The 24,180-nt window shown below is 35.4% G+C and overlaps 1 protein-coding gene across 1 annotated transcript in view; it reads left to right on the top strand.

Annotated features, from left to right (window-relative positions):
• Positions 1–24,180, top strand: part of FAM188A (family with sequence similarity 188 member A) — a 52,969-nt gene that overhangs the window by 1,171 nt on the left and 27,618 nt on the right. Inside the window, exons 2-10 of the mRNA XM_009275695.1 lie at positions 571–650; positions 2,790–2,847; positions 3,310–3,483; positions 7,222–7,273; positions 9,200–9,314; positions 9,700–9,773; positions 10,233–10,312; positions 16,064–16,134; positions 17,331–17,411. Coding sequence (XP_009273970.1) covers positions 571–650; positions 2,790–2,847; positions 3,310–3,483; positions 7,222–7,273; positions 9,200–9,314; positions 9,700–9,773; positions 10,233–10,312; positions 16,064–16,134; positions 17,331–17,411 — 785 coding nt within the window. The remainder of the gene's footprint in view (positions 1–570; positions 651–2,789; positions 2,848–3,309; positions 3,484–7,221; positions 7,274–9,199; positions 9,315–9,699; positions 9,774–10,232; positions 10,313–16,063; positions 16,135–17,330; positions 17,412–24,180) is intronic.

Here is a 24,180-nt window from a genome sequence, read left to right as displayed (position 1 = left end):
TGTTACAAGTGAATATTTGACTTACTCAGCATATTTCAGTCTTAATAGGAAGCACTGATAGGCCAAAAATGAGATCAGTGGGAGGCATACTGTGCCCTTCATAGGGAATAGAAATGTATTATGCATGTTCAGTGAAGGTCCAGAGATGATTTTTTTTTTTTTACATATGAGAGACAAAATATTAACACTTACAAACAAATTTTAATTGATTTATAAGAAATAAACCATAATAAAATAAAAACTATGGTTTAAGTATCCAGCCACATGTGCTCTAGTGACAGTTTTACTGTTAAAAATCCTTTTGTTTAAACCCCTAGCTGTTGGCCCTTTGTGGTCATGATTTCATTGCTGAGGTAAATAATTCATTTCTGTGCTCTCACCTGTATTCATGACTTTTTTCTTCAGATAGTTTAACCGCATTCTGTTGCATTATCAGGGGAAAAAAAATCTTGAAAGCTTATCTAATCTTTAAAGGTGAATAAATCAGGTGTCATTTCTGTTAGGGAAGGAGTATACATAAATGCGCTTGTTTACGTATTTCACTAAATACAGTCTTTTTCCATTTGACAGGATTTGTCTTTAGTGAATCTGAATCAACTGCATTAGAACAATTTGAAGGTGGCCCTTGTGCAGTGATTGCACCTGTACAGGTAAGATGCATTTATTATAGGAATGGTTTAAAATTAGTAAACCCAAAATTTGTTCTTTTCTCTATATATGAGGAACTAAAATAAATATTAAAAAAATTGCAGATCGGTTGTATTTTGATTTCATAATTGTAGTGTGGAGCAGATAAAAACTCAGTAAAAAGGCAGAGATGGGCTGATTTTGAACTATAATTTTGCAGAAGTGGATTTGTTTGAGGAAGTGCAGCAGGTTGATCCAAGCAGAGGTAACTTTAAAGTGGGGAATGCAGGATAAAAGGGAGAAGTAAAAGATCAGATATAAATGTAATCCTAATCCTTTCTCATCTCTCAAATTCCCTGTCCTTAAGAAGGGTAATATCTGTGTCACAATGGCTGCTTTAGCAAACTGTATTAGAAATATTTGAAGTAATGGATTTTCAAACCTAACAAGGTTTGCTATCTAAGAAAAGGAGAAATGTTATACTTTCAAAGTCCTAGTTAGCAGAGTAATTGAAGTATGTCAGGTGAATATATTTTATTCTGGATACGTGCTTAGGATTTCACTTGTGCTTCAGATACAGTCAACTGACTGTGATTGTGATTTTTTGTTTTCTTACTCCATTGTATCTTGTAGGCTATGTGTATACTCTTTGAAATGCTGTTTCTGGCGCAATTCTGACTGCTGTGTAGGTATATGACCTGTAGGCTGGATCTGTTCTGCTACAGCAGTTTGCATCATTCGCGATTACTCCTCATTCTCTTAGGAGCACCCTGTAGAGACAGGCAGACATTGAGTCATAGGCCAGATTACTTTTTCTGGTAACCTGCTCTTGACTCCTCTTACACACAGATCAAATTCTGCAGGTATGTCTAGGTCTGAGTTGAGGCCTTGTCCACTGTTAGGGGGCATATTAAAGTCACGCAGCAGAGTTAATCTGATGATGAACTGGAAGGTGTCTGGGTCAGACAACTGGCATCATGGAATTGTTTGCGTTTCTGGTGTGTGTAATGTGAGTCATAAAACCTCTGTTATGGTTACTTCAAGACACTCCAACCACTGGTCCCACCAAAAGACTTTTACCACAGGAAGGAGCACCACTTGTTTAGGTTGTAAACAATCAGTAGAAAAATATTTTATTATGAATTGCATTCTGTAACATGGCTCTGCCTAGTTCTGTGGTCTTAAAACCAGATGTAGAGCGTCTGGTCTCTGATGTTAGAATTACAAGTCTTTTATTTGGGGGTAGTGGAGAGAGTAAAGAATAGGACCAGCTGGCTCCTTAAAGGCAGTGCCAAGTCTTTACCATATCAAATGTTCTTATAGGCAGTGTTTTTTCAGATTTATATGTAGTTCAACTTCCTTGAAATTAAGTATTTAAAGCATGATTAAAAGTGAGCTGAGTTCCAGCTAAGGAAGGAGGAAGGGATCAAACAGGTCTTGCAGTGCCTACTGCTGCTGTAAATTACTAAAAAAGGTGTGCCGAAGATCTGTGATGGGAGAACAGGGTGAGTCTATCAGGGAAGAAGTGAAAGTTGAAGCAGCTATTTTCAAGGTGCTGCAAATACCTGAAACAGTATCTAATAGAGTAATTAGAAAGACCAAGAGTCTGCTTCCCAAAGTTTGTTCTTTCATTGTTCCTTCTCTGTAACTTAGAGCATATCTTTATTTTTTTAATTGCAACATTAGTGTTGATAGAAAACAAAGCAGGGATATGGAGATGCATAGGTTTTCTTTAATCTGATCTGTGAATTATGATGACTTGCAATGATTAAAAGAGGTGGGCTTTTTAACTACTAAAGGGGTTTGTCTGAGTGACTAGAGTCGTCTTGTACTACTCATCAGTTACATTGCAAAATATTTGTGCCGCCATTACTGCCGTCCTGTGAGTCTGGAGATGTTTTGTAAATATGCAGTCTGTGTATTTGAAGCGTGCTTGAGGTTCAAACTCAATAATGTTGAACGTAGGTATGAGGCCACCTTTGTAGTTAGTTTGAATGGGAAAAATCAGTAAACAGTGCAGGCTCAGGGTCTCTTACTAAACGATGAGCAGCTTGAAACCCTTCTAATAACATGCAAAAATGCTTTGGTATAGAGCTTGTGACATAATGTAAAAGTTGGTGTTGTCTTGTATTTTAATATTATTTTATGCTTTGATAACAAAGGCATTCCTTTTGAAGAGGCTTTTTACCAGCGAAAAGTCTACTTGGAGAGACTGTCCAGGTACTGAGACCTCTTTTTTTTCCTCTTTATTTTTTCCATTTTAATTATTTGTAAAGTATGTCCTAGTAGAAAGAATTTAAAATATTTCACGCTTTCTTTTTGTTTAAGTGTGCTCCCATGCCATTTTATGAGGCATACCGTATAAATACCATGTGTCTCTAAACTCCCATTTGTGAGGTCTATGCCTGTCCATAGTACTTCTCTGTTTTATAAATATTTGATTGAAGTCTATTATTAGGAAAGGGAATGGATTAGAAATCATATTAAAACACATTTTTCTAAAGACAGCTTTATAATTCTTTGGTCCAATATAGCCAAACAGCAATTAACATTAATAATTAATAAGATAAAAGTAATAAACTCAATTATTTAGATAACATTAATGTATAAAAAAGATACTAGTAGCTTATACAAGATACCAATTAGCAGCAATTTAACTCATCTAGGTTTCTGATCTTTCAGAAGAGGAGCAGAAGAACCTTCTCTGTCATACATTATGTGATATTTTGGAAATGGCTTGCTCTGATAATTCTGAGTCGTACTCTCTGGCAACGTGGATAAGAGGAAAAACAACTGAAGAAACTGCTAGTATTTCTGAAAGTCCTGCAGAATCTAGTCATCAAGAGGAACAACCTTGTAAGATATATTTCTATACTAAATTACCCATCACTTAATGAAGTATTACGTTGTTTTTGAGGGGCCACTGCTTTTTATTATTACACAGATGGGGTTTTGCCTTTGTGATTCCATTAGCAGAAGACGGACTTTTGTCTGTTGTAATTAGAGGCATTGATCCTTTTTGTCGAAGGGAATGTCCTATCTATCACTGGAGTTCTAACATACGTGTTTCTCTTGAATTTGAACAATTTCCGTAATCTTTTCAATTTTATTTTGTAATTTATTGGGACTTGATGTGTCTTTAATTTGGAAAAATCTACATGCTTCCTAACACTGGAGGAGTATTTTAACTTGTCACTTGTTACTTTATTTCAGAAGAGCTTTTGTAGGAAATTCTGCAAAGCTTTATCTGTCCTAAAATATTCTGGATCCCCTGTTACGGAGAAGTAGCCTTTTTCCCTTTCTTTGATTCTATGCAGTACCAAAACAGCTTAATCAAATAACCTTCTAGTACATTAACAGAATTTTTCTGTAGGTTAGAATTTTTTCGGTTACCTGCTTTTTGCAAATGTCTTGATTCCTTCGTTATTTACTGACATCAAGGATCCGGTGAACATTATCTGTTGCACTAAGATATGGCATCCAGTCATATCTAACTGCTGCGGAGCCAATGACATGGAAAGTTTATCTGTGCACACATGATCATTGAGATGTGTATTTATTAATCTTTTAGTAGGAAATATCTAACGTGTTAAAAGATAAGCTTGTTTTTCTTTTATTTTTTGTTCCCAATGTGTCCCTTAAGAACTATGAAAAACTCTTCACATGAGAACATGCTTATAAAGGTGCCATCTTTTGATGGAAGGAATATGTTATTCAGCAGTTTGTGGCATAACTACAAAGTAAGAATTGTACAAGTAGATTTATACGTGCGCAGCTAGCTATAGCAATTAGTAGTGCTGGAGCTCTTTATGTTACAAGTCATCTTCATCTGCTTCTATCAAATGCTCCATGTGCTCTAGAAGGCTCAAACAATAATAATAAAAATGTTACTTAATTGAAAAAACAGGAGGTCACCACATAAGAGTTCCAAAGTGAGCGCTTTTTTTTATTAAGAAAAAGTATTATAAAGAAAGTTGTATCTACAACTTTTTTGTTTAAAAAAAAAAAATCTTCCTTTGCAAGATAATAAGGCAGTTGTAACTTTGAAATTCCTAATCTGTGTGGATTTTCCAGAAGCTCTTGCTTATATTATGAAGTTTCCTTTGAAGAAAAAGTGAAGCAGAACCTAGTTATCAATAGGCTTTTACTGCCCTGTTTACTAATATATTGCCTTATTCTAAAGAACTTTTAACTGTAGAAAATGTTCAGCAGAAAGTCTTTTTAAACACACACTCGATTAATAATTACTCTCAACACTGACAATTAAAGAGCTAATCCATTCTATTACATATCTACATTTTTCATATTTCTGTACAAGTCTACAAGTTCTGCCTGACTTGTCCTTAATACTATGGAATGTGCTTAGGAAGAGCAGGATACATTTGCCATGAACAGTCTGCTTTTGTCACGAGCACCGTTAATCTCTTTCATTGTTCATATTCTACGTTCCCTGCTAGACACTGAATGTACCTCTTGTATGTACTCTACAGTTCAAACAGTATTTTACCTTATATATATAATGCAATACACTTCCTGATTTAAGATATATTTGTTAGGGTTTTTTTCTTCTTTTCTGTCCTGCTATTTAACTGTAGACCAGCTTCTTGCCTGGTTAGTCTTGGGACAAAGGTGTGGAGAAGAAGGTGGTGTTAATAATGCAGAGTTCTGTTACTGCTAGTGCAAAGGAATAAATTTATTTCTTGCTTGGTTGCTGTAATCAGTAAAAATAGAAACAGGCATTGTCATAGTTGGTAGGACTTAAGAGATGAGTTATGTGCATGGGGGAGTATTACAGATACAATTCCACATGGCAGGCTACTGCTATTTGGGAATGGAATATGGGAATATATTTATAATAAAACAATGAAATATGATTAGACACAGCATGATAGAGTATCGTTTTAAAGAGTTTCTATACAATTGTATTTCTCATACAGCTCATGTTCTATTGCTGTTCGTTCTTTTCCTCTCCACTAAGCACTGTCTTTTTTTAGCCTTGCTTGGGTTATGTATGGCTATACTTCTCTTCAGGATTTCTACTTCTTTCCCTTTGTTTCAAATAGTAGTTCTGTTACCATTTCACTCTGTTCCATAGTAACAGAATGAAACTGCCTATCATCCTGCTGTGTGAACAAAAGGTGGATTTGAGCACACTTACTGAATGCAATAGCATTTTTCATCTGCTTTTGTGGTGTATACCAGTGACTTGTTGGCCATGCGTTGGCTGTAGTAGTGCAAGTTCCCAGGTTCAAAGATTGCTTTATATGATTTAGTCCCTCTAACTTTCTGCTTACAAAAACTTATGTTCTTGGAGCGGGTTAGTTCCTGCAGCATTTTCTGCAATTTAGATTCATTGTTTCATATTTTTTTAAAAATCTTAAAAATACATTTTCTTAGGTCTAGTTTTGCTCTTGGTAACCTAATTTTAGCAATTCCTTGTAGTTTTTCAAAAGGCAAAAACTAACACTCTTAAGACTACTGCTGCCTTATATCTGAAGTAGAAGATGAAAGTATTCTATTGCTGCACGTAGGCAAATCAAGTGCATCTTTCAAAATACAATCAGAAAGGGCATAAAAAGCCCTTTCTGGAATTCTTGTGGGAAGAATTGATAAGTAGTATTAGCCCTAATGGCTTCAGGTCTTTAATGAATTGTATGCAGTCAAATTCAGTAGCTAGATGATCAGGCATTATTTAAATATTCAGCATTAAGTGGCCTTTATCAGAAAGCAGATCTATCTGTTTTGTATATTATTCTACTAGCAGGAAGATAAAGTCCTTATGGACATAGAGAGCACTAAAGACTGCTACAGTGTTAACACTTGAATGCCTATAGAATTTGATAATTACACAACTGGCGAGTATAACTTCCTGTTGGTAAAAGAAAATTTGATTTTAAAAGTTCATTTCATCTCCTTGGTTTGGAAATGTTGTGAGGCGAACAAAGGTATAAAGCGTGTGTTGAACTTGGGAAGACGCTAATGCTGTATTTTTTTTCTGTCTTGGACACGACATCCATTTTTAAAAGAAAACAATGAAGGTTTATTTAAAAACAGGATATGTAACATGGTGTAGAATAATTCTACACATTTGTTTGTAATAAATAAGCATTAAAAGGGGAAAAAAAACCCCAGAATTTCAGTAACAGAAATGTATATTTGAAGAAAAAATACAGCTTACTTACATGGATAAAATGATCCAAATAATCATGCTTGCTTTTCTAGGAATTAATACTTCTTGTTGACCTGCAAAATTATATCTATAGTATGCATATGCTTGATGACTTTGTGACAGCCACGTTTTGTACAAAATCAACAGCTTAGTATTTGACAAATATTTTCAAGTCTACACACTCCAGTGGCTTTGTGCTTTTAATGAATTGATTAGTCCAAATAGAAATGTTCTCACTAATTTGTATGGTGGAATCTTAATGTTGCGGTAAATTAGTTTATACTAATCAGTTAAAAAATTTAAATGTCAAGGGAGGATTAAAAATTAAAAATATAATTACAGCTTGAAAGTATACTAGCTTGCTGTGTGTATCTTGTGTCATTTTTTTGCCATGTGTAGTGCTGAAAAGTGTCTCTTGTGTATAGCTGCCTTGGCTGTCGAAGAGCTTGGCTTTGAGCGATTTCATGCATTAATTCAGTAAGTAATATGTTGGAACATTTAAAATACAATATTTTGAAGTTACAATAATATTCACAGCCCTGAAAGGGGTATGTTGAGGAACTTCTTGTGTGTTACACATCAGGTTAAACTTGGATTTCAGGTTTTGGTTTGGGGGTTTTGGTGGGGTTTTTTTGCATTTTACCATTTAAAATGGAATATTGTTTTGAGCATAAGCATTAGGCTTTAAAATAAAACTGGAGCAATGTAACGTGAAATTGGCCAAATAACTTGTGCATTTCAAGTATATGAACACACCTGATTAAGATTCACATTTAAGTTAAAGATGTTAATCCTCAATTTTTTTTATACACATTCTTCACAGGTGTCTGAAATACTTGTGCTATATATACTGAAAAAAAATTGTCATCTAGTAGTTTTCCTGATTTGGGACAATGTAAGAAACATTTATAAAAATGTTTCATATACAAGACTGATTTTTGTTTCATACTTTAAACACTTCTCTTTTTGGGGTGTAAATGCAGAGCTTACAGTTCTAGTGAGTTTATCTTTAAAGGTGACAGCCTTTTATTTTCACAGTGAACAGTTGTAATTATTATACAAATAAATCCCCAAAGAGGAAATAAAGAGCAGCAGAATTTCAGAAAACACTTGAGATGGAAAGTGTTACTAATTAGAACTGAAATAACTACTGCTTATTGTATCAGTAGTAATTATAGTTTGTTATTTAAACCCATTGTCATATGAGGAAAGAAGAAACGAGAATATAAAATTTTTGTAACCTTATCTGATCAAAACACTAATTTCCTGCCCTCCCCCTCCCTCCCACTCACACCCTCGATCTTTGGACTTGTGGTACCCACTTCAGTTTTTCTCAGTCTTTCTCACTGGAAATGAACGCTCTGACATATGCCTTTAGGGCAAGCTGAGTGATGGATTTCAGAACTGACTTTGCCTTGCATACCTTGTGTGCCTTATATACGCTATTGGTAATGAAAGGTAGTTTAAAAATCTCAAGTGTTAGGCAGAGTAAACCCATATATGGATATATTTTTGCAGGTGTTTGTTTCTTTCTTAAACAAGACTTCCTAAAAGTGTGCAAGAAATCAAAAAGAATATACCTGTTTGCGTAAGATAAGCAGAGAGTGTGATCTAGTTTGAATTACTCAATAAAAACTAATGTTTGTGTTCTGAAAAGCAGTATTTAGCTCTAAATAACCCAAGAAATGGAAAGTGTACTACTTCTCTGGAATCTTGATGGAGCTCTTCCTTTCCTCTGTTTTTATTTTACTTTTTTTCTTTTTAAACATATGATCACCTGGTGTTACCTTATCATCCAGGCAGCAACCCTATTATACAACCGATAGTTTCCCACATGTTAATGTACCACTTGTGGTTTTGAACATTTTGCTTTTTAAAAAACTAGAGTCTAACAAAATCAAATTATCATGAGAAATGCGATAATTACTTTGAAAGCCTGAAAGATAGTCTTACCTGGTTAAGTGGAAGGTTTTTTTCTCCACTGTTTGTGGACTGAATGTCTTTCAGAACACTATATAATGCAAACGTTATTTTGGTGATATACAGTCTATTCACAATTTCAGTAATAGTGTTTTGTAGAATTACTGGTTCAAGCCACTCAGCTCTTTCACAAGTGTATGTAACTTTATGGTTAGTGTTTGCATATAAAAACTAAGTTCATTTTTGCACATTGCTCCAGAATTATTTATCTTCTTCTGATGGGTAAATACTAATGACTCTATGGCAGTTACAGTAACTCCAGAACAGCTGCTGTGTCATTCTGTGTATAACACCAGATTTACTTGGCTTTTACGTGGACATTTTCATGTTAGGTATTAGTAGTTCTTGTTTCTGCTTTGTGACACTATTCTAATGCTTCATCTAAATACATTCTCCTTTTCTGTTGTTTTCTTTTGTCTTTAGCAAACGAGCATTCAAAAGCTTCCCTGAACTGAAGGATGCAGTTTGGGATCAATACTCAGTGTGGACAAACAGATTTGGAGTATTGCTCTTTCTGTATTCTGTAATACTGACAAAGGTTTGTGGGTTGTTTGATATTTTTTGTGTGTGTGTGTTTGTTTTGTTTCTTTGTGAAGAGGAAGTTTGATGATGTAATCCTTTTTCTGTAAAAGGTGAACACTAAACTGATAACCTAAGTCAAATCTAGATAAATGGATGGAGTGGTATCTTCATTCATGTTGCAGTACATTTCCAGCATAAAAACTTGAAATGGGAGAATTACAGATTTTGGAAATATCCTTCCTTGTATATCCCTAACATCTCTTACCAAGAGAAAGAAGTGTGTTTAGGTATCAATTCATATAAGAACATCAGCCTCCTAATGTTTTACTATTGCATTCTGGTGTTGTAAATGTTGCAATTCATTCCTTAAGAGAGCAAAAATGTTTGTAATTTTTCTGCAGGGTATTGAAAACATAAAAAATGAAATTGAAGATGCAACTGAGCCATTGATAGATCCTGTTTACGGTCATGGAAGGTAACCTGCAAAATATGGTTGCTACCACTTAAAATAGATTAGTGGGCTAATTTATCTTTCTGTAACTGATCGTTCTTTTAGAAATTATTGACACTACGACAAAGATTTAATTATAACTTTGTAATAGCTAAAAGCAACACTTAACATAGTGTGCCTTTTTCACTGCTTACTCCATTTAGAGCATCAGTTCTGAGGAAATGCTTCTGTTATTGCTGAATTTTCAGAGGAATAATTCTCAAATTCAGGGCTACATTTTTATATCAAGTTGTTGGTTGGAAGAGTGGAGATCATATTAGCGTTGCTGAATTACAAAGACACACTAATTAAAGGAATATAGTTAGAGAATGTCTGCTTAGCTGTCCGGGTAATACAATAATTTTTTCATTTGTTAGAGATAACCACTTTTTCAGAAATAAATTGTATGTCTCTTTTAATAAGCTATTTCTTTCTGTTATATAGCCAAAGTTTGATTAACCTCCTGTTGACGGGGCACGCTGTTTCTAATGTGTGGGATGGGGACAGAGAATGTTCAGGAATGAGTAAGTTGGTTCTAGTTTATGCTTGTTCATAATTTTTATGTACTTTGAGATGCTGACCTACAGATTTGAAATATGGTCTATTTCTGTTTTGATAGTCTCCTTGTTTACTGTCCTTTGATTTAAGTAGACCTCAAATGGAAATGAAACATACTTGCACAAAATCTCTGATGTTAATATCAATGAATACAGGATTGTCAGCTACAGGTTGAAATTATAAGGTACGTGATGACCTGGATGATGGAAGGGAGTGCAGTCTCTGCAAGTTGGGAAAGTTGGTCTATATGCCGGAGACGGGAACACTATTCAGAGCAGCCACATGAGGCTAGAGAAATGGACTGACAGGAACGTCATGAAATTCACCGAATTCCTGGGATGGAATAAGCCCGTGCAACAGCACAGGGCAGTATTGTCTGGCTAGGAAGCACATTTGTAGAAAAGGACCTGAGGTCCTTGTGGACAGTGAGTTGCACATGAGTCATCAGTGTGCCCTTCTGGCAAAGAAGGCCAGCTGCATTTTGGGCTATGTTAGGAGGAGGGTAGCCAGCAGGTGGAGGGAAATCATGTCTTTTTTTCCCTCTGTCTGGCACTTGTGGGACCACCTCTGGAGTGGTGTGTCCAGTTTTGGGCTCCCTAGTACAGGAAAGACATTGACATAGTGCAGAGTCTAGTGGAGGGCCACCAACATGATTAGGGGACTTTTGTGGGTTTTGCATTTCATTTTACAGAGAAGATGATCTGAAAGCAGGAACACTTTGAATTCTGAAAGTGTTCATATCCTCTCTGCCACTGCTACAGAGTTCATCAGCATGTTTTTTACAAGGATTTTCCATCATCTAAGTCATCACTGAAAATACTGACTTGCACTGAGGTTCAAGACAAATCCATGCAAGACCTGAATCGAAATGCTCTAGTTTGACAATGAATAATCTCCTGTGAGACTTTTTAGACTTCCACTTAATTATGATTCCATACAGGCTGTACTTCAGCATCAGATTTCTCAGAATGTTATTTGGATATTGTACCTAACTCTTCTCACCCCTATTTGGTAGACTTCTTACCAGGACGTTTAGGTTGGATTATTGCAGTCTGTTATTGATGAGCCTATATTGGCTGCTTTTTTGTTTTGGGTTTTTTTTGTTTGCTTGTTTGTTTGGGGTTTTTTTGTCCTTCCTAGTGCATGCAAATTGATTACTAATTTGTTTCAAGGCCCTTTGGAGGTTAAAATCATCCTTTCTCCTGGGTTTTTCCTCTGGCTTTTTTTGTTGTTTTTGTTAGGGTAAGTACCCTGTTTTTCCCTTTTCTAGTCTCCTGACACCTCCTTTATCTTTGATACGTAAGGTAATCATTAATGGTTCAGAGGCTTATTTGTCTAGCTACTTAAGTGTTATATAGTGAATTTCATTAGGATCTGCAAGCTTGAACATGTCTGTCTTATTTACAGGTTTTTTAGCCAATTTTGTTCTTTTTTTTATGGCTGACACCATCATCTCATTGTTAACCTTCTTGAGTATACTACATCATTTACCTTTTTGTGAATTAAAGCAAAGATGGCTTTGAATACTTGTATTTTCTTTGTATCATTTTCTTTTGTGTTATCAGTCAATTCCTACCCTGATTCATGATGCATGTATAGAACTTTGTTGTCATTTATCCCCACCCTTTCTAACTGAAATTTGTTGTAATTAGCCTTCCTGGTTTTATCCATGTTTTCTTCAGTATTTTTAATTTTCTCTTTTTGATTTTTAGATTACGATTTATCAATCTGAATTGTTAGATTATGATCAATCAATCTGAATTGTTCTTGCAACTTTCCTTTACATTGGGATAATTTGCTGTTCTGCAATTTAATTTTTTTTTTTTTTGAAATCTTGCAGTTCATTCCCTCGCTTGTCTCTCAGATTATCTTTCTGGTAGACCTTATTCATTAGTTACCCAAGTGGGAATTTTTTTTCTTTTCTGAGAATACTGAACTCTCTTTTCACACAGTAATATTCCACATTTAGGTTCTCAATCAATTCTACCCTAAAAATCCAGAACCAGAACTCCCATAGAAACATGTTGCTCTCTTTGGGGGGAGATGAGGAGCAGAAAATAATCTTTAGTACATCTTAAGGATCTGGTATTATGTGTCCTGTTAGTTTTTCACCAGTTGAGAAATTGGACATAACTACTGTTGGGACCCCTCCATTTTCTTAAAGTCCTTGGGATAATTACAGTCAAAACCAGCTTATTCATTGTCTTAAGTCTATAATCAGTATCTATTACAAAGTGATTTGTGTAGTCTATCAAAAAGAAGGACAAAGAACAGCTTGTACTGTTCACAGCTTCTTAGGCAAGACTGAATTTTTGATACATTGTCACATTGCCTTTATCTATCAATTGTTTTTGTCATCTTTTCTCCTTCCATCATTTCTCCTGTATTTTGACTCTCTTTGGCTGTAGCCTTCAGCTTCCTTTCTGCCAATGCTATGAGTTTCTCATGTGGAAGGGTTGCAGGTGTCAAAATAACAAGAACTGGATGTGTTTGCTAACTATTTTCTGAAGTTAGCTTTATGTATGTTTTTCTGGTTTGGTTACCGGTCACTTGCCTTAAATTCCTCTGGTCAAGCAACTACAAGTTGGGTGGTTCGACATTAGTATTGTACAGAGCTGATTGCCAGTGCTGCTTGATTTTTCCGTGTGTAAATATAATGGAAAGAGATTTCAGGTACTTCTGTGATTAGGTGTAATCAGTAGGTGAACTTCTGAAACTGAGGGGGAGAAAAGGTATCCCTGGGCATGGGGGAAAGGTGGTGCTAAAGAACTGCAGAAAGCAGTTGGTATGATGTGGTTCATGGCACATTTGCAGGGGCAGCAATGAAGCAACAGTGAGAAGTTTCAGCTGCAATGCAGGAACAGGAAAAATGCTAGATAGGTGATGCTATTATCATAAGCAAACACATTTACTAAATTGAATTTTCAGAATGGCACTTGCTTTACATTTTTATTCAGAAGTTATGTAAAACCACTTTACCTCTTGTTCAACTATTTAGATAAGCAAATTTTAATTAATGAGTAAATCTTTAAAATTACTTTAAAGCCATTTTAAAGTTACTGTCACTAATTTTATCAGTGACAAAAACCATACTGAATTACAAACTTGAGGAATTACCAGGTAGTTTTCAGATTATACTCAGAGCTCTGACTCTTACAGTACTGCATATTTTCCAAATAGGGCAGGAGTTATTAACTGGAATTGTTCTTGGCCACCACTGGTACAAATACCAGTGAAATGATCCCTCTTCTTTGACTATCTACATATTCCCCTTTAAACCTTTCTTCTTATTCTAATCTCTTCTCTTGCCACAGTTATCCACAGTAGGAAAATATGGGAAGGTAGATTTTTTTTTTTTCCTCCTTTTTTAAAGACTGTCGTTCTTATGTGAAGTATAGCTATTTAATATGAATCCAAATAATACTGTAATTGCTTTTACTAAGTACTGCCAAGAATTTGTGGTGTTTCATGTTGTCACTAGGTGGCGGTATTCTGATACGGTTGGTAACAATATCATTACATTCGTTTACACTAACATCATTAGTTTGGGCCTGACTTTTTTTAAAGGCTCAGGTGTTCTCCCTTTTTAGAAATTTGAATACTTTGCAAAAGTACTTTAAAAAAAGGAGAAACTAACTTTCTGACAAGAGGCATACATATTCATTTTCCGAGATGATCTTTGGTGTTATCAGATCTCTTCCAGGGGTGTTTTTTCTTTCTGTGGGGTGAGGATATTCATAAGGATGGACTTTGATTTAGGGCAGCTAGTCTGCCTTTGTTTCCTCGTAAGTCATCTGAGAGTGATTTTTGCTTTTGTGTCTGTCTTCTCTGTTGACTAATATTGAAGGAGGCATGGGTAAACCAGGCTAAAGTTAACCTAATAGCTTTCAGATACACGATCTATGTAGCTTGACTACTAGCTGTTCAGGATGGTCACACTCTGCGGCTACTGTCGTAGCCAGGATCCCAGCTCTCTCTAGGTATCAGTCAGAGTTCTCATCTAGTTATCTGTCAGGGGAACAGAATACTTAATAATTTGATTTTTTCTTTCCCCAGAATCATTTTCTGAATAGTAAATATTATTTATATGTGACTTTGCTGTTCTGTTCCAAGCATCAGCTCCTAAATCTGAAGCCTTTGTTTAGCAGACTGAACTTTTCATTGATTTTTGTTAATGATTTTTAAGAAATACATGGGATGTGTTAAAATTCTTTCTTTAATGTACTGTTGCTTACTTCTGCTATTCGTTTCCATTCATTGCACATACAAATGTGCTATTTCTGAACAATAGCTATTCCCTAGTTTGAAGGATCCTTCACTAGTTTTTTAATTGGACTAGCTCTCTTGTCCTTGGCTCAAAGAAAGGATGAATTGTCTCAGCGTATGGCAATTTATAGCAACACAGCTATACGTCAGTGAGGTACGGGGTTCTGCAAAGTATTATCTATGCATCCGTGAATGTTTTAATTCCAAGAAAGTTTGAAGGTAATCCTTGAAAGCACGGTTTCAGATCGAAGAATTCTGCACTGCAAAGAGAGCCTTTTAATAAGCTAGTGTTTGTAAGTTTTTGGGGGTTTGTTTTTTGGAGTTGGGGTTTTTTTGCTTAACAGTAGAGGAAAAAGTTAAACCATTACTATAATAACTGTTCTGCACTGTTGCAAAATTCAGTGAGGTAAACTTGAAGTTGGTGAAGGAAGCATGGCACACCATGCCTAGCGCTGTGAGTTGCAATGAAATGCAGAGTTGATTTCTGGAAGTCCAGAAATCTTAAATTTAGAACAGTTTCTTTCACTAGCTAATGGTCCTGAGGCTTTAGCCCATGGATAAAGACGTCATAGTTTTATGCTGTTGTACATGAATGATCAATGTTAAAAAAATATAGTTGAGAATTAGTGTTCTAGAAGGAACTTTCAAATAGGAAAGTCAATGTTCTCTGAAAAAAGGAAATACACGTCTTGTTAAATTGATCATGGTGTATGTTCCCATGTGTATTTGCAGGATCAGGTATGTGCTGCTCTTTGTTTAGCCAATGTTTGGGGACCTAGCAGAGCTGTTTCAAGTAGACAGTACTTGCACTGTTGAGATGATGTATATGTAAGCTTAGAGCTTCTTCAAATCCTTATGAATATAACTAGTTTCTAAGCTTGAATTTTTAAGTACTTTCTCATTCTTTATTAGAGAGCCTCAAATAAGGCTCTGTAAGTGCTCTTTCCATCAGTAGTACATAAATATTTCAGCTGTTTGGGACAGCTGTGTGTGTTTGAGAACTGTATGATACATTAAGTGGAAGTCAGTACAGAAAATGAAATTGAATGACTGCTTTCTTTTCTACTAACAAAACTATTATTTGCAAAATTATGTGAAAACTACATATATGCATATATATGTTTTTCACCCTCAAGATAGCTGTTTTTCTTAATTTTTTTCTGAGAATAATTTTGGTGTAAGTTACAAGTACTTCATCTAATAAATCCAACAACTTTTGAAAAAAGGCTATCAACAGTACTTTTAAAACCATACATTTGGCTCTTCTTATTTTATAGAAAGGGAAATTATTAAACCTTTGTAGTTTTTTGACTATACCTTGATTATTTGCCATTGTTGCTAAAACTGCACAACTTTAAATGTTACTTGACCAATTTTGAAAGTAAGAAAAATGGCTTAAAAGAGGCTTTGCAAATTTTTCTTTAATAAATTTTGTGTTTTGTTTTGAACAGAACTTCTTGGTATACATAAACAGGCAACAGTAGGCTTTTTGACATTGATGGAATCTCTGAGATATTGTAAGGTAAGCTGTTTTCTGCATTATTTAAAATTTTTCTTTCATTAAGTTGTTGTGGGCTTCTTTGACATATTACTAAAAGCTTCACTGTGTACAACTGGAGATATTAAAGAACTTTCGAAGTATGTTCATCTTCAAATTAAAACGGAGAATAATACTATATTAAAACATATATAATAAAATTATTAAATGCATCTTATTGAGTAAATGTTGTTTGATGTTATCTAAATTAGAGCTTTATTGCACCAATTTAATATAGCTAGTTAGAAGCTTATGTTTTTACTAAAATAATGCTTAATGCAAGTTATGTAGAAGGTTATAAAACTGTGAAGTCCCAAAGTGGCTTGCTATTGTGAATGTTGCAGTTTTATTGTTCTCTTTTTATGCTATCACTGTCTTCCATTTAAAATAAATAGCCATAAGTAAAAATGGTAAAACTACTATTAAGTAAATATATTCTGAATATAATATAATATATTCAAGACCTAAAAGTTACTTTATGTATTTATCTGTGAACATCTGAAAGTAACTGACGTGCAACCTCGTCCATATTGTTTCTTCGTGTTGTGACACAGAATTTCTTGATTTAAGGTTTTTATTTGAGAAATTTTGTGCTTTACAAATACTACTTTTGGAACAGCATTAACACTTAATTTCAAAAGGCCTTTTGGTTGTTCTTTGCTTCCTTTTCAATCTCTATTGAATTTCTTTAACTTAACTTAGGGTTAAAGAGGATTATGTAGTATGCAGAACGTTGATGTATTGACTGTAACTGTCCCTTCATTTATTAAATAAATGTCAATTCTGAATTGATTCATCCAAAACCAGCTAATAAATCAAGTGGACTTCTACCTCATTTAGCATCCGATTATAGTATTGTTAAGCATAGGAGTACTTACTCGTGTGCGGTGTATGATGCATGTCTCCCAGTTTGAAATAAGGGATATTGTTGATATCACTTTCTCACTGATGTCTTAATTCAGTTAATTATCATAAGCTATGTTGTTTTCCAAGTCAAACAGGAATCAGTGATCAAAATTAGAATCTAAGTATTTTACACTGTTTTGTCATTTTATTGAACGTTTTATATTAGTTTTCAGAGCAGTTGGGACTTCACTAACTGAATTGTCATTAACTTGATCACTAACTAGATGAGTTTTCTGGGTTTGCTTTGTGTTTCTGATTTTGTTGTACGTTTTTAGGTTGGCTCCTATTTGAAATCTCCAAAATTTCCCATTTGGATACTTGGCAGTGAAACACACCTCACAGTCTTTTTTGCCAAGGTATGTTAGATGTGATTTTTGGTAACCTCAGACAGATAAACACCACATGAATTCAAAGTTCAGATCTTGCTACAATGTGAGTTTCATGTGGCTTTAATGCAAAAATGTAGTCACCAAACCTTTGAATTAAGCCTTCCCTTGAAGGCAGAGTTGTTCAAATGGTTTAATGATACCTCATAAATTTTAGTGAAGTCTTTTGGTTCTAGCTTAATTTATTGGGCTGGGCGAAGGGTAAGCTTTAGAATACCATAATTGGGATAAGTACTGTCTTAAATTTCTATAGTGCAAGAGAGATATAAAAACAAAATAGTTATGTGTAGGTGCCTGTTAGTAGTTTAATTTCTCTGACAGTACTTTCACAATTTTTAATCTATAACCATAGTTTTTTGTTCTAGATTAAAAATAGGTATCAGGACTATTATGGTAATTCCTTATATTCTATCAGATATGTACTGTAATCTGTGAAACATACAAAATGCTTTTGAGATGAGTTCGCAGTTTAAAATCTTAGACCAAATTTTCTGAGGAGACAATTTCTATTTCTTTAACTAAAGATTGTAAGTTGTTTTCCTTACTTTTTTTTATTTCTATAGAACACTTGTTTCTGATTAAAAATATTTATTGAAACTTTAAATGATACTTAGTATATTTATTAATGCTTATTAGGAGTGAACTTTCCTGTAATTAAAATCTTACAAATGTATGAATATTTTAGGTATAAATCCTGAAAATAAGTACTAGAACATAGGAGAAAGTTAAAGCCATAATTTCTTGAGCTGTTGAATTTCCGTAAGGAAAACTTCAGCCTAATCTTTACAGAGAGGACACAAAAACTAAGAGATTTTTATTATAAAAACAAACAACCCACACAATACATTTGACGTTTATGTGTAGCAGTATTTCTTTACCTTTAAATTTAAATTAAAAAATCCTTTAAATTAATTAGTCTATATTGCACATTGAATATTTTTTTGCAACTTCCCTGAATTCCTTGTGTCTGATAAATGCTCTTTCTTCCCTACTCCATGGTAACAGAAAAATCCTCATCCTTCTTTGAACGCTTGTTTTCTGCCTTACTCTCTCCCCAAACAGTCTTTCCTAGTAAAGTTTTTTTATTTCAATTTTGAAATTTTATGCACAATTTTTCTGAATTATACCATCGAAGTCAGTACCTTGTCATATAGATAGCAGTCTGATGCAAATAGGCATAATTGCTCTGTTATACAAGTCAAGTGTACCTGTCCAGAATGTTGCTACACCTTCTAATGTTTTGCGTCTACAGTGACCATTTCCAGGTAGAAATTCATTTATAATGCTCTTTCTTTTAGGATGTTGAGGGCTGTTTGCTGGGTTTAAAGTAACTGGGCATCAACATCTGGTGCCTCCAATACAGCTTGGTTCCTCTTTCTTCACTGAACTCCACTTAGGCTGTGGAAAGCTTCAGCTTATGATTAATATCTTAGGAACTAAAAAGCAGGAAAAGGAAGCAACATAGGCTTGGCAAAGAATTTCCTAGAAGTTTTTTTGATGAAAAGAAGTAGGAGCTGAAGGTGTGTTAAAGTTCCAAGAGTCCTTGAATATGTGCTTTGCATGTCTGACCTCACCCTTTTTAAAGTAAAGGTTGGTGAGCATTTCAGGTGGAGCAGAGATGTCGGCTACAGTGGAAATATGAATTGCGGCAGCAATCCATTATTTTATCAGTTGAAGCTACATGCCAAAAACTACAGGAAGAAACTTGAATTCATTGCCAATGGTTAGTCAGCAAGTTGTTGAAGTAGTGTGTGTAGTTGTCTAGTTGTCTAGATGGTGCTTGATACTGAGGAAGTAACTTCTAGCTTGATGGTGAGTTTGATTACATGGGAAAGAAATCTTCAGAATGGAAAGACGAAAATGCACTGGGGAGCCAAAAGCAGTACAGATTAAGTTTGAAAAAAACAAATACAGCTTTAAGTCTTTCAAGACTTATGTTTAAATAGAAGAACATTAGGCAATTATTAAGCAGGATAGTAGTCACTTTTGTCGTTAGCTGAGTCATTTGGCCTAGAAACCTAGAAAAAAGCAATCTTCTAGGATATTGTCACTATGGACAAGTAGTGTGGGGAAATTACAGAACAGGACAGAATCTTCATTGCTATCTCGGGGACTTTTCTTGAGCACGGAGGTTCAACAAGCAAAAGGTTTTACTCCAATTCTGCATACCACCCTACTCAAAGAAAGTTGGCTGCTGTTCTTTAGTACTCAGGTGCTTCCCTCAGATTTTTACATTTGATGTGGAGTACAGCAATAAACATTGTCCTCTTAACTGTAGAATGAAAGATCATCCACCTTGCTTTTCTATCTCAGAACATTTTGTAGTAAATACTATAGACATCTATTGCTGTCTGCCAGAATATGTTTGCATTACTCTAAATGTGGACCATTCTGCTGTAGTTGTGACTTTCAGAGACATGTTTTTCAGTCACACTTTCTAAAATAAATAAAACTGTCCATAGCTGCCATTCTAAAACTTTCTACGTTTTCGTAGAAAACGTGGATTTTAATGAATGAGGAAAATGCAGCACAGCATCTTTGGGCTGAAGATCACACTTAGAGCTTAAAGTGAAAATAAAAAAATGAACTAAAGCGTGTAATTGGACTTAAGTTCTCTTGTAACTGCTGCTGCATGAAATAGCTTTAAACAGTGACAGCTGAGTCAATTCCTAGTTTTAACGAAAGCCTACCAGTGAGTCAGCGGTTTCCCCCATTACTAAAATAACAGAGATTTTATTCTGTCTGCATGGTCTTCATCTCCACATCTTGATTGTCAAAACCCATTTGGTATGTACAGAAATATTATTAGCCTCATTTTACTACAAGGAATGGAGGTAGAAAGAAATGACTTAAGAAATAATTTTTTCCTTAAAACAGCAATTTTGATTGAAGCACATTTTATTGAAGACAATATCAAATATAAGTAGTTTTTCTTCCTGGGACTTAGGTGACTTGTCACCAGCCAAATAATTATTTACAGTTAGATATTTTGGAGGCAACCATGCAGACAGAACAAGTTGAAAGGCAGTGGATAATATCCTATACAAAACATGGAAACATGAGAATACTCGTCATAATATTTTGATCCACGATCACGCACTTCAGTGGAAGTGTTCTTTCTAGATGAAAGAAAATAGAATCTAGAAACATCTGAAATGAAGCTTCACCTCACATCTTCCATATTTTAATTTCTAAGGTAGACTGTTTTGAGCAAAAATACTACAGCTTGTTCTGCAGATGAGTATGTAATGAAGTTGGAAAGGGCATATGAACATTTGTATTACCTAAATAGTTCTTCAGAAAGTGTTAGCAGGGAACCGTAATTAGTTACCAGCATATTTTCTTTCTTTCAATTACAACTGTGTGTGTATAAAGCCAGAAACTTGGTTGATGCTCAGCAATCTAAATTTAACATTAACCTATTTTTTTTTTATTACTCCTAGTGGTCATGGACTCTGCATTTGCAACAAAGTAGATTTTCCCTGAAAAAGTGATTATGTAGTTCTTCATAGGCAGCTAAATCAAAGCAGCCATAATTTCTGCCTCTTCCTGCCCTCCCTTCCTTTCAGTGAGTAAGAAAACTTTCAAATGGCCTCAGGCCAACAAAAATAAATAAGGAAGCTTTCATCTGACACACTAAGTATCCCTGCATGCTCTGTCAGATTGTGCTAATGCAAATAGACAGTATTGTAAATGTCCTCTAAAAATCAACTTTAGTCTTTTTTTTTTTTATTGTAGGGAAAAGAGTGAAAAGTGGGGCAGCTCTAAATTACTTAAAGTAGGGATAAGGCTGTGATGCTCTGGATCAAATGCTGTGTGGTCAGTTCTTCGTTATTTTTATGATACTCGTAACATAGGAAGTTATGACAAGCTGAGACTATTCAGAACTTTTAGGAGTGTCAGTATGGTCAGACACTGTATAAAAGAATACCAACAGGTTGAAATGTTACGTGAAATATAACAAGAAAATGTTTCAGTGCAAACAATAGGAAGAACAACAGCAGGTTAATAGCTGCTTTCTAAATACTATCTGCTGACATGCAAACACATGTGGTCTGGAAGTTTGAATTCAGACTCTTTGAAAGTGAAAAGACAGCATGGAATGAGTGTCTGTCTGGTGACTTCAGGTGATTGAAACTGTCTGTGGGAACACTTTGGAGCTGTGTAAGTTTTTCAAAAATTCCCTTAGTCTGTTCCCAGGTCTTGGAGCACACAGGCCACAACAGAATCGGCTATCCATTTTCAGTTACAGCATTGTAGCATTTCTAGACTTGAAGAATCAGATAAGCAGAGGAAACTCCTGGCTGAGACATCTGAATAAATTACAAAATACTGCTTTTCAAGGAAAGCGTGCGTGTTTTGCTGTGTTGGGACTGTACTTATGGTTTCGGATTACGCTTTTTTATTTTTCTAACTTTGATCACTGTAACCTGTTCTACATATTCTCAGGGCTTTTCTTCATCATTCGTGATAGTATTGTCTCTCAGAAGAAAGAACATTCACTTCTCTTCCTAAACAATCTTTTTGATCAAAGTTCAACAGAGGGACACCTGAGCAAACACTGACACTGCTACAGGAGATCCTGAATTTTGGTCAGTCGTGTTTACCAGAAGTGGGCTAAGGGGGAGTTTTATTGAGTACAGCATTTAATCTCAGAACACCAACAGAGAACGTCAATGGCCATGAAAGAAAATGAGATGCATGTGTAAAAATTCAATCCTTACTAGTATGTGTTAACAACTCTGGTCTCTGCAAAAGTAACCTATGCATATCCAAATAAATTATGCTTATCCTTTAACCTAGGAGCTCTTCTACTTTGGGAAGGTAGTGAAAAATATCTACGCCCTTCCTTTTGTTTTTTGCTCCCATGACCAGTGAATGCAGGTAATCAAATTTTGAAAAAGTCTTTCTTCATCAGAGAAAAAGTCAAAATAAGATTTGGAAGGATTCCAGTTCAGGAAATGGTTTCAGAGCGTGTGGTTTCAGAATCTTTAGTTTCCATGAGTAAGTGGAATTGGTTCTGGTTGAGACAGTCTGGATATCTAGTAGAAAGAATATAGATGCGTGAGGCAACTGCAGAAATAACTTCTGGGCTAAAGTAGGGTTAAACTTTCTGTGTACTGATTAAGAGCAGGGAGACAAATGCTGCTCTGTTCTTGACAATAGCTCTGACCTGGCTAAATGAGCAGTGAATCTTCAAATATTTCTATTAGCTGTTAATTTAAGAGCTCCTTTCTGCAGGAAGAGACCCCTTTTTAAAATGAATGTTAGAGCAGGGTGTTTCCTGTGGGATCTGTGGGCCCCCAAAGTGAATTGAAATTACTCTACTGGTTGGTTTAAGCTTCATAGTGTAAATGGTATTGCTAAATGAATTTAAATTGTTCTGAATAATGCAGTAGTTCATAAGGGTTGCTTTGTCCAAATAAGTTCCCTAGCAGAAAGGCCAAGTCTCTTGAGAATAATGATCTCATAGTTGGCAGGGGGCACCTCAAAATAAAATACTTCTGTAAGGTATCTACCCTATTCTAGCTTTGCAAGATCACAGAGCATAACTGTGAAACCTTATTCTGTTCTTTGTGGGTCTGCTCAAAGTTTACTTTTGCATGAATTTGTTCCTACTACAGATGTGTGTTTCCCTCTATAAACAGGCACTTCTGGGCAGTTCCTTTGTTTATTGTTTGTTTGGGAGGTTTTCTGTGGGGAAACTTGTGCTTTTTTTCATTCATGTAAGTGATTTTCACACCAGCATTTATCCAAGTAACTTCATTGTAGTAAAATAGACTTTATATGTGATGCAACAGTGTATGGTGGTTTTATTTTCTCTAAAGATAACAAATCTGGAGCACTGTCATTTATGAAGTCTCTGTATTTCTATTTCTCAATTTTTTCATTAGAAATGTAGTTTTGGCTTTAAGTGGAAGTAGCTCTCATGAGAAACTTCAGCCATCATACGATTTTTGGCTTTGCTCGGGAGAAACATTTCTGTCTCCTTTTATTTCCCCATTTCCCACATTATTGGAATGAGCAGCCAACCGTGATAGCTGCAAGGAAAAATCAGACCTCTCTGTCTCCTCTTAGTTTTTGATGGTCAGTACTTCAACTGTACTAAAAGAATTTTTAAATAGTGGAGAAACCAAAGCTCCTCAGAGTGGCTATACCAACTTTCTACAGGACATGTTCTTTTTCATGTCTTGCACAAGGTTTGAGAAAGAAGAAAAGGTTGTGGAGAAGCCAAGTATGCCCTCTCCAATCCAAGAGATAACTAATTCTGGTTTTGCCACCTCCCAGACATCTCCCTACAAAATGCGTTGGAGAACTCTGGAAGAGCAGAGGTATGCAGAGGACAACAGAAAGGTTGAGTGGGAAGATTGAAGTGTACATGTCTGTGGTAGGCAGGTCGGGCTGATCTGCAGAGCTAGAAGGTTAGTAGTCATAGATCACTGAGCCATAAGAAGTCCAGTAATAGATGTTACAGAGGCCAAATCATAGTCTAATGCAGTAGACTGGAAACACTGTGATTACAACATACATTCTATAGGTATGTCGGGGATAAGAAGACGAGGAGGGAAAATATGGGCGCTCTCCGGAACAAAACAGGAGACCTGGTTACCCGGGATATGGAGAAGGCAGAGACCTCGGTCTTCACTGGCAAGTGCTCAAGCCTCACCACCCAAGCTGCAGAAGGCAAAGGTGGGGACTGGGAAAATGAAGAGCCGCCCACTGTGGGAGAACATCAGGT

Source organism: Aptenodytes forsteri, unplaced genomic scaffold, assembly GCF_000699145.1.
Source record: "Aptenodytes forsteri isolate BGI_AS27 unplaced genomic scaffold, ASM69914v1 Scaffold172, whole genome shotgun sequence".
Taxonomy (NCBI): domain Eukaryota; kingdom Metazoa; phylum Chordata; class Aves; order Sphenisciformes; family Spheniscidae; genus Aptenodytes; species Aptenodytes forsteri.
Note: the sequence above shows the minus strand (reverse complement) of the source record. Positions and strands in the feature narration are given on the sequence as shown.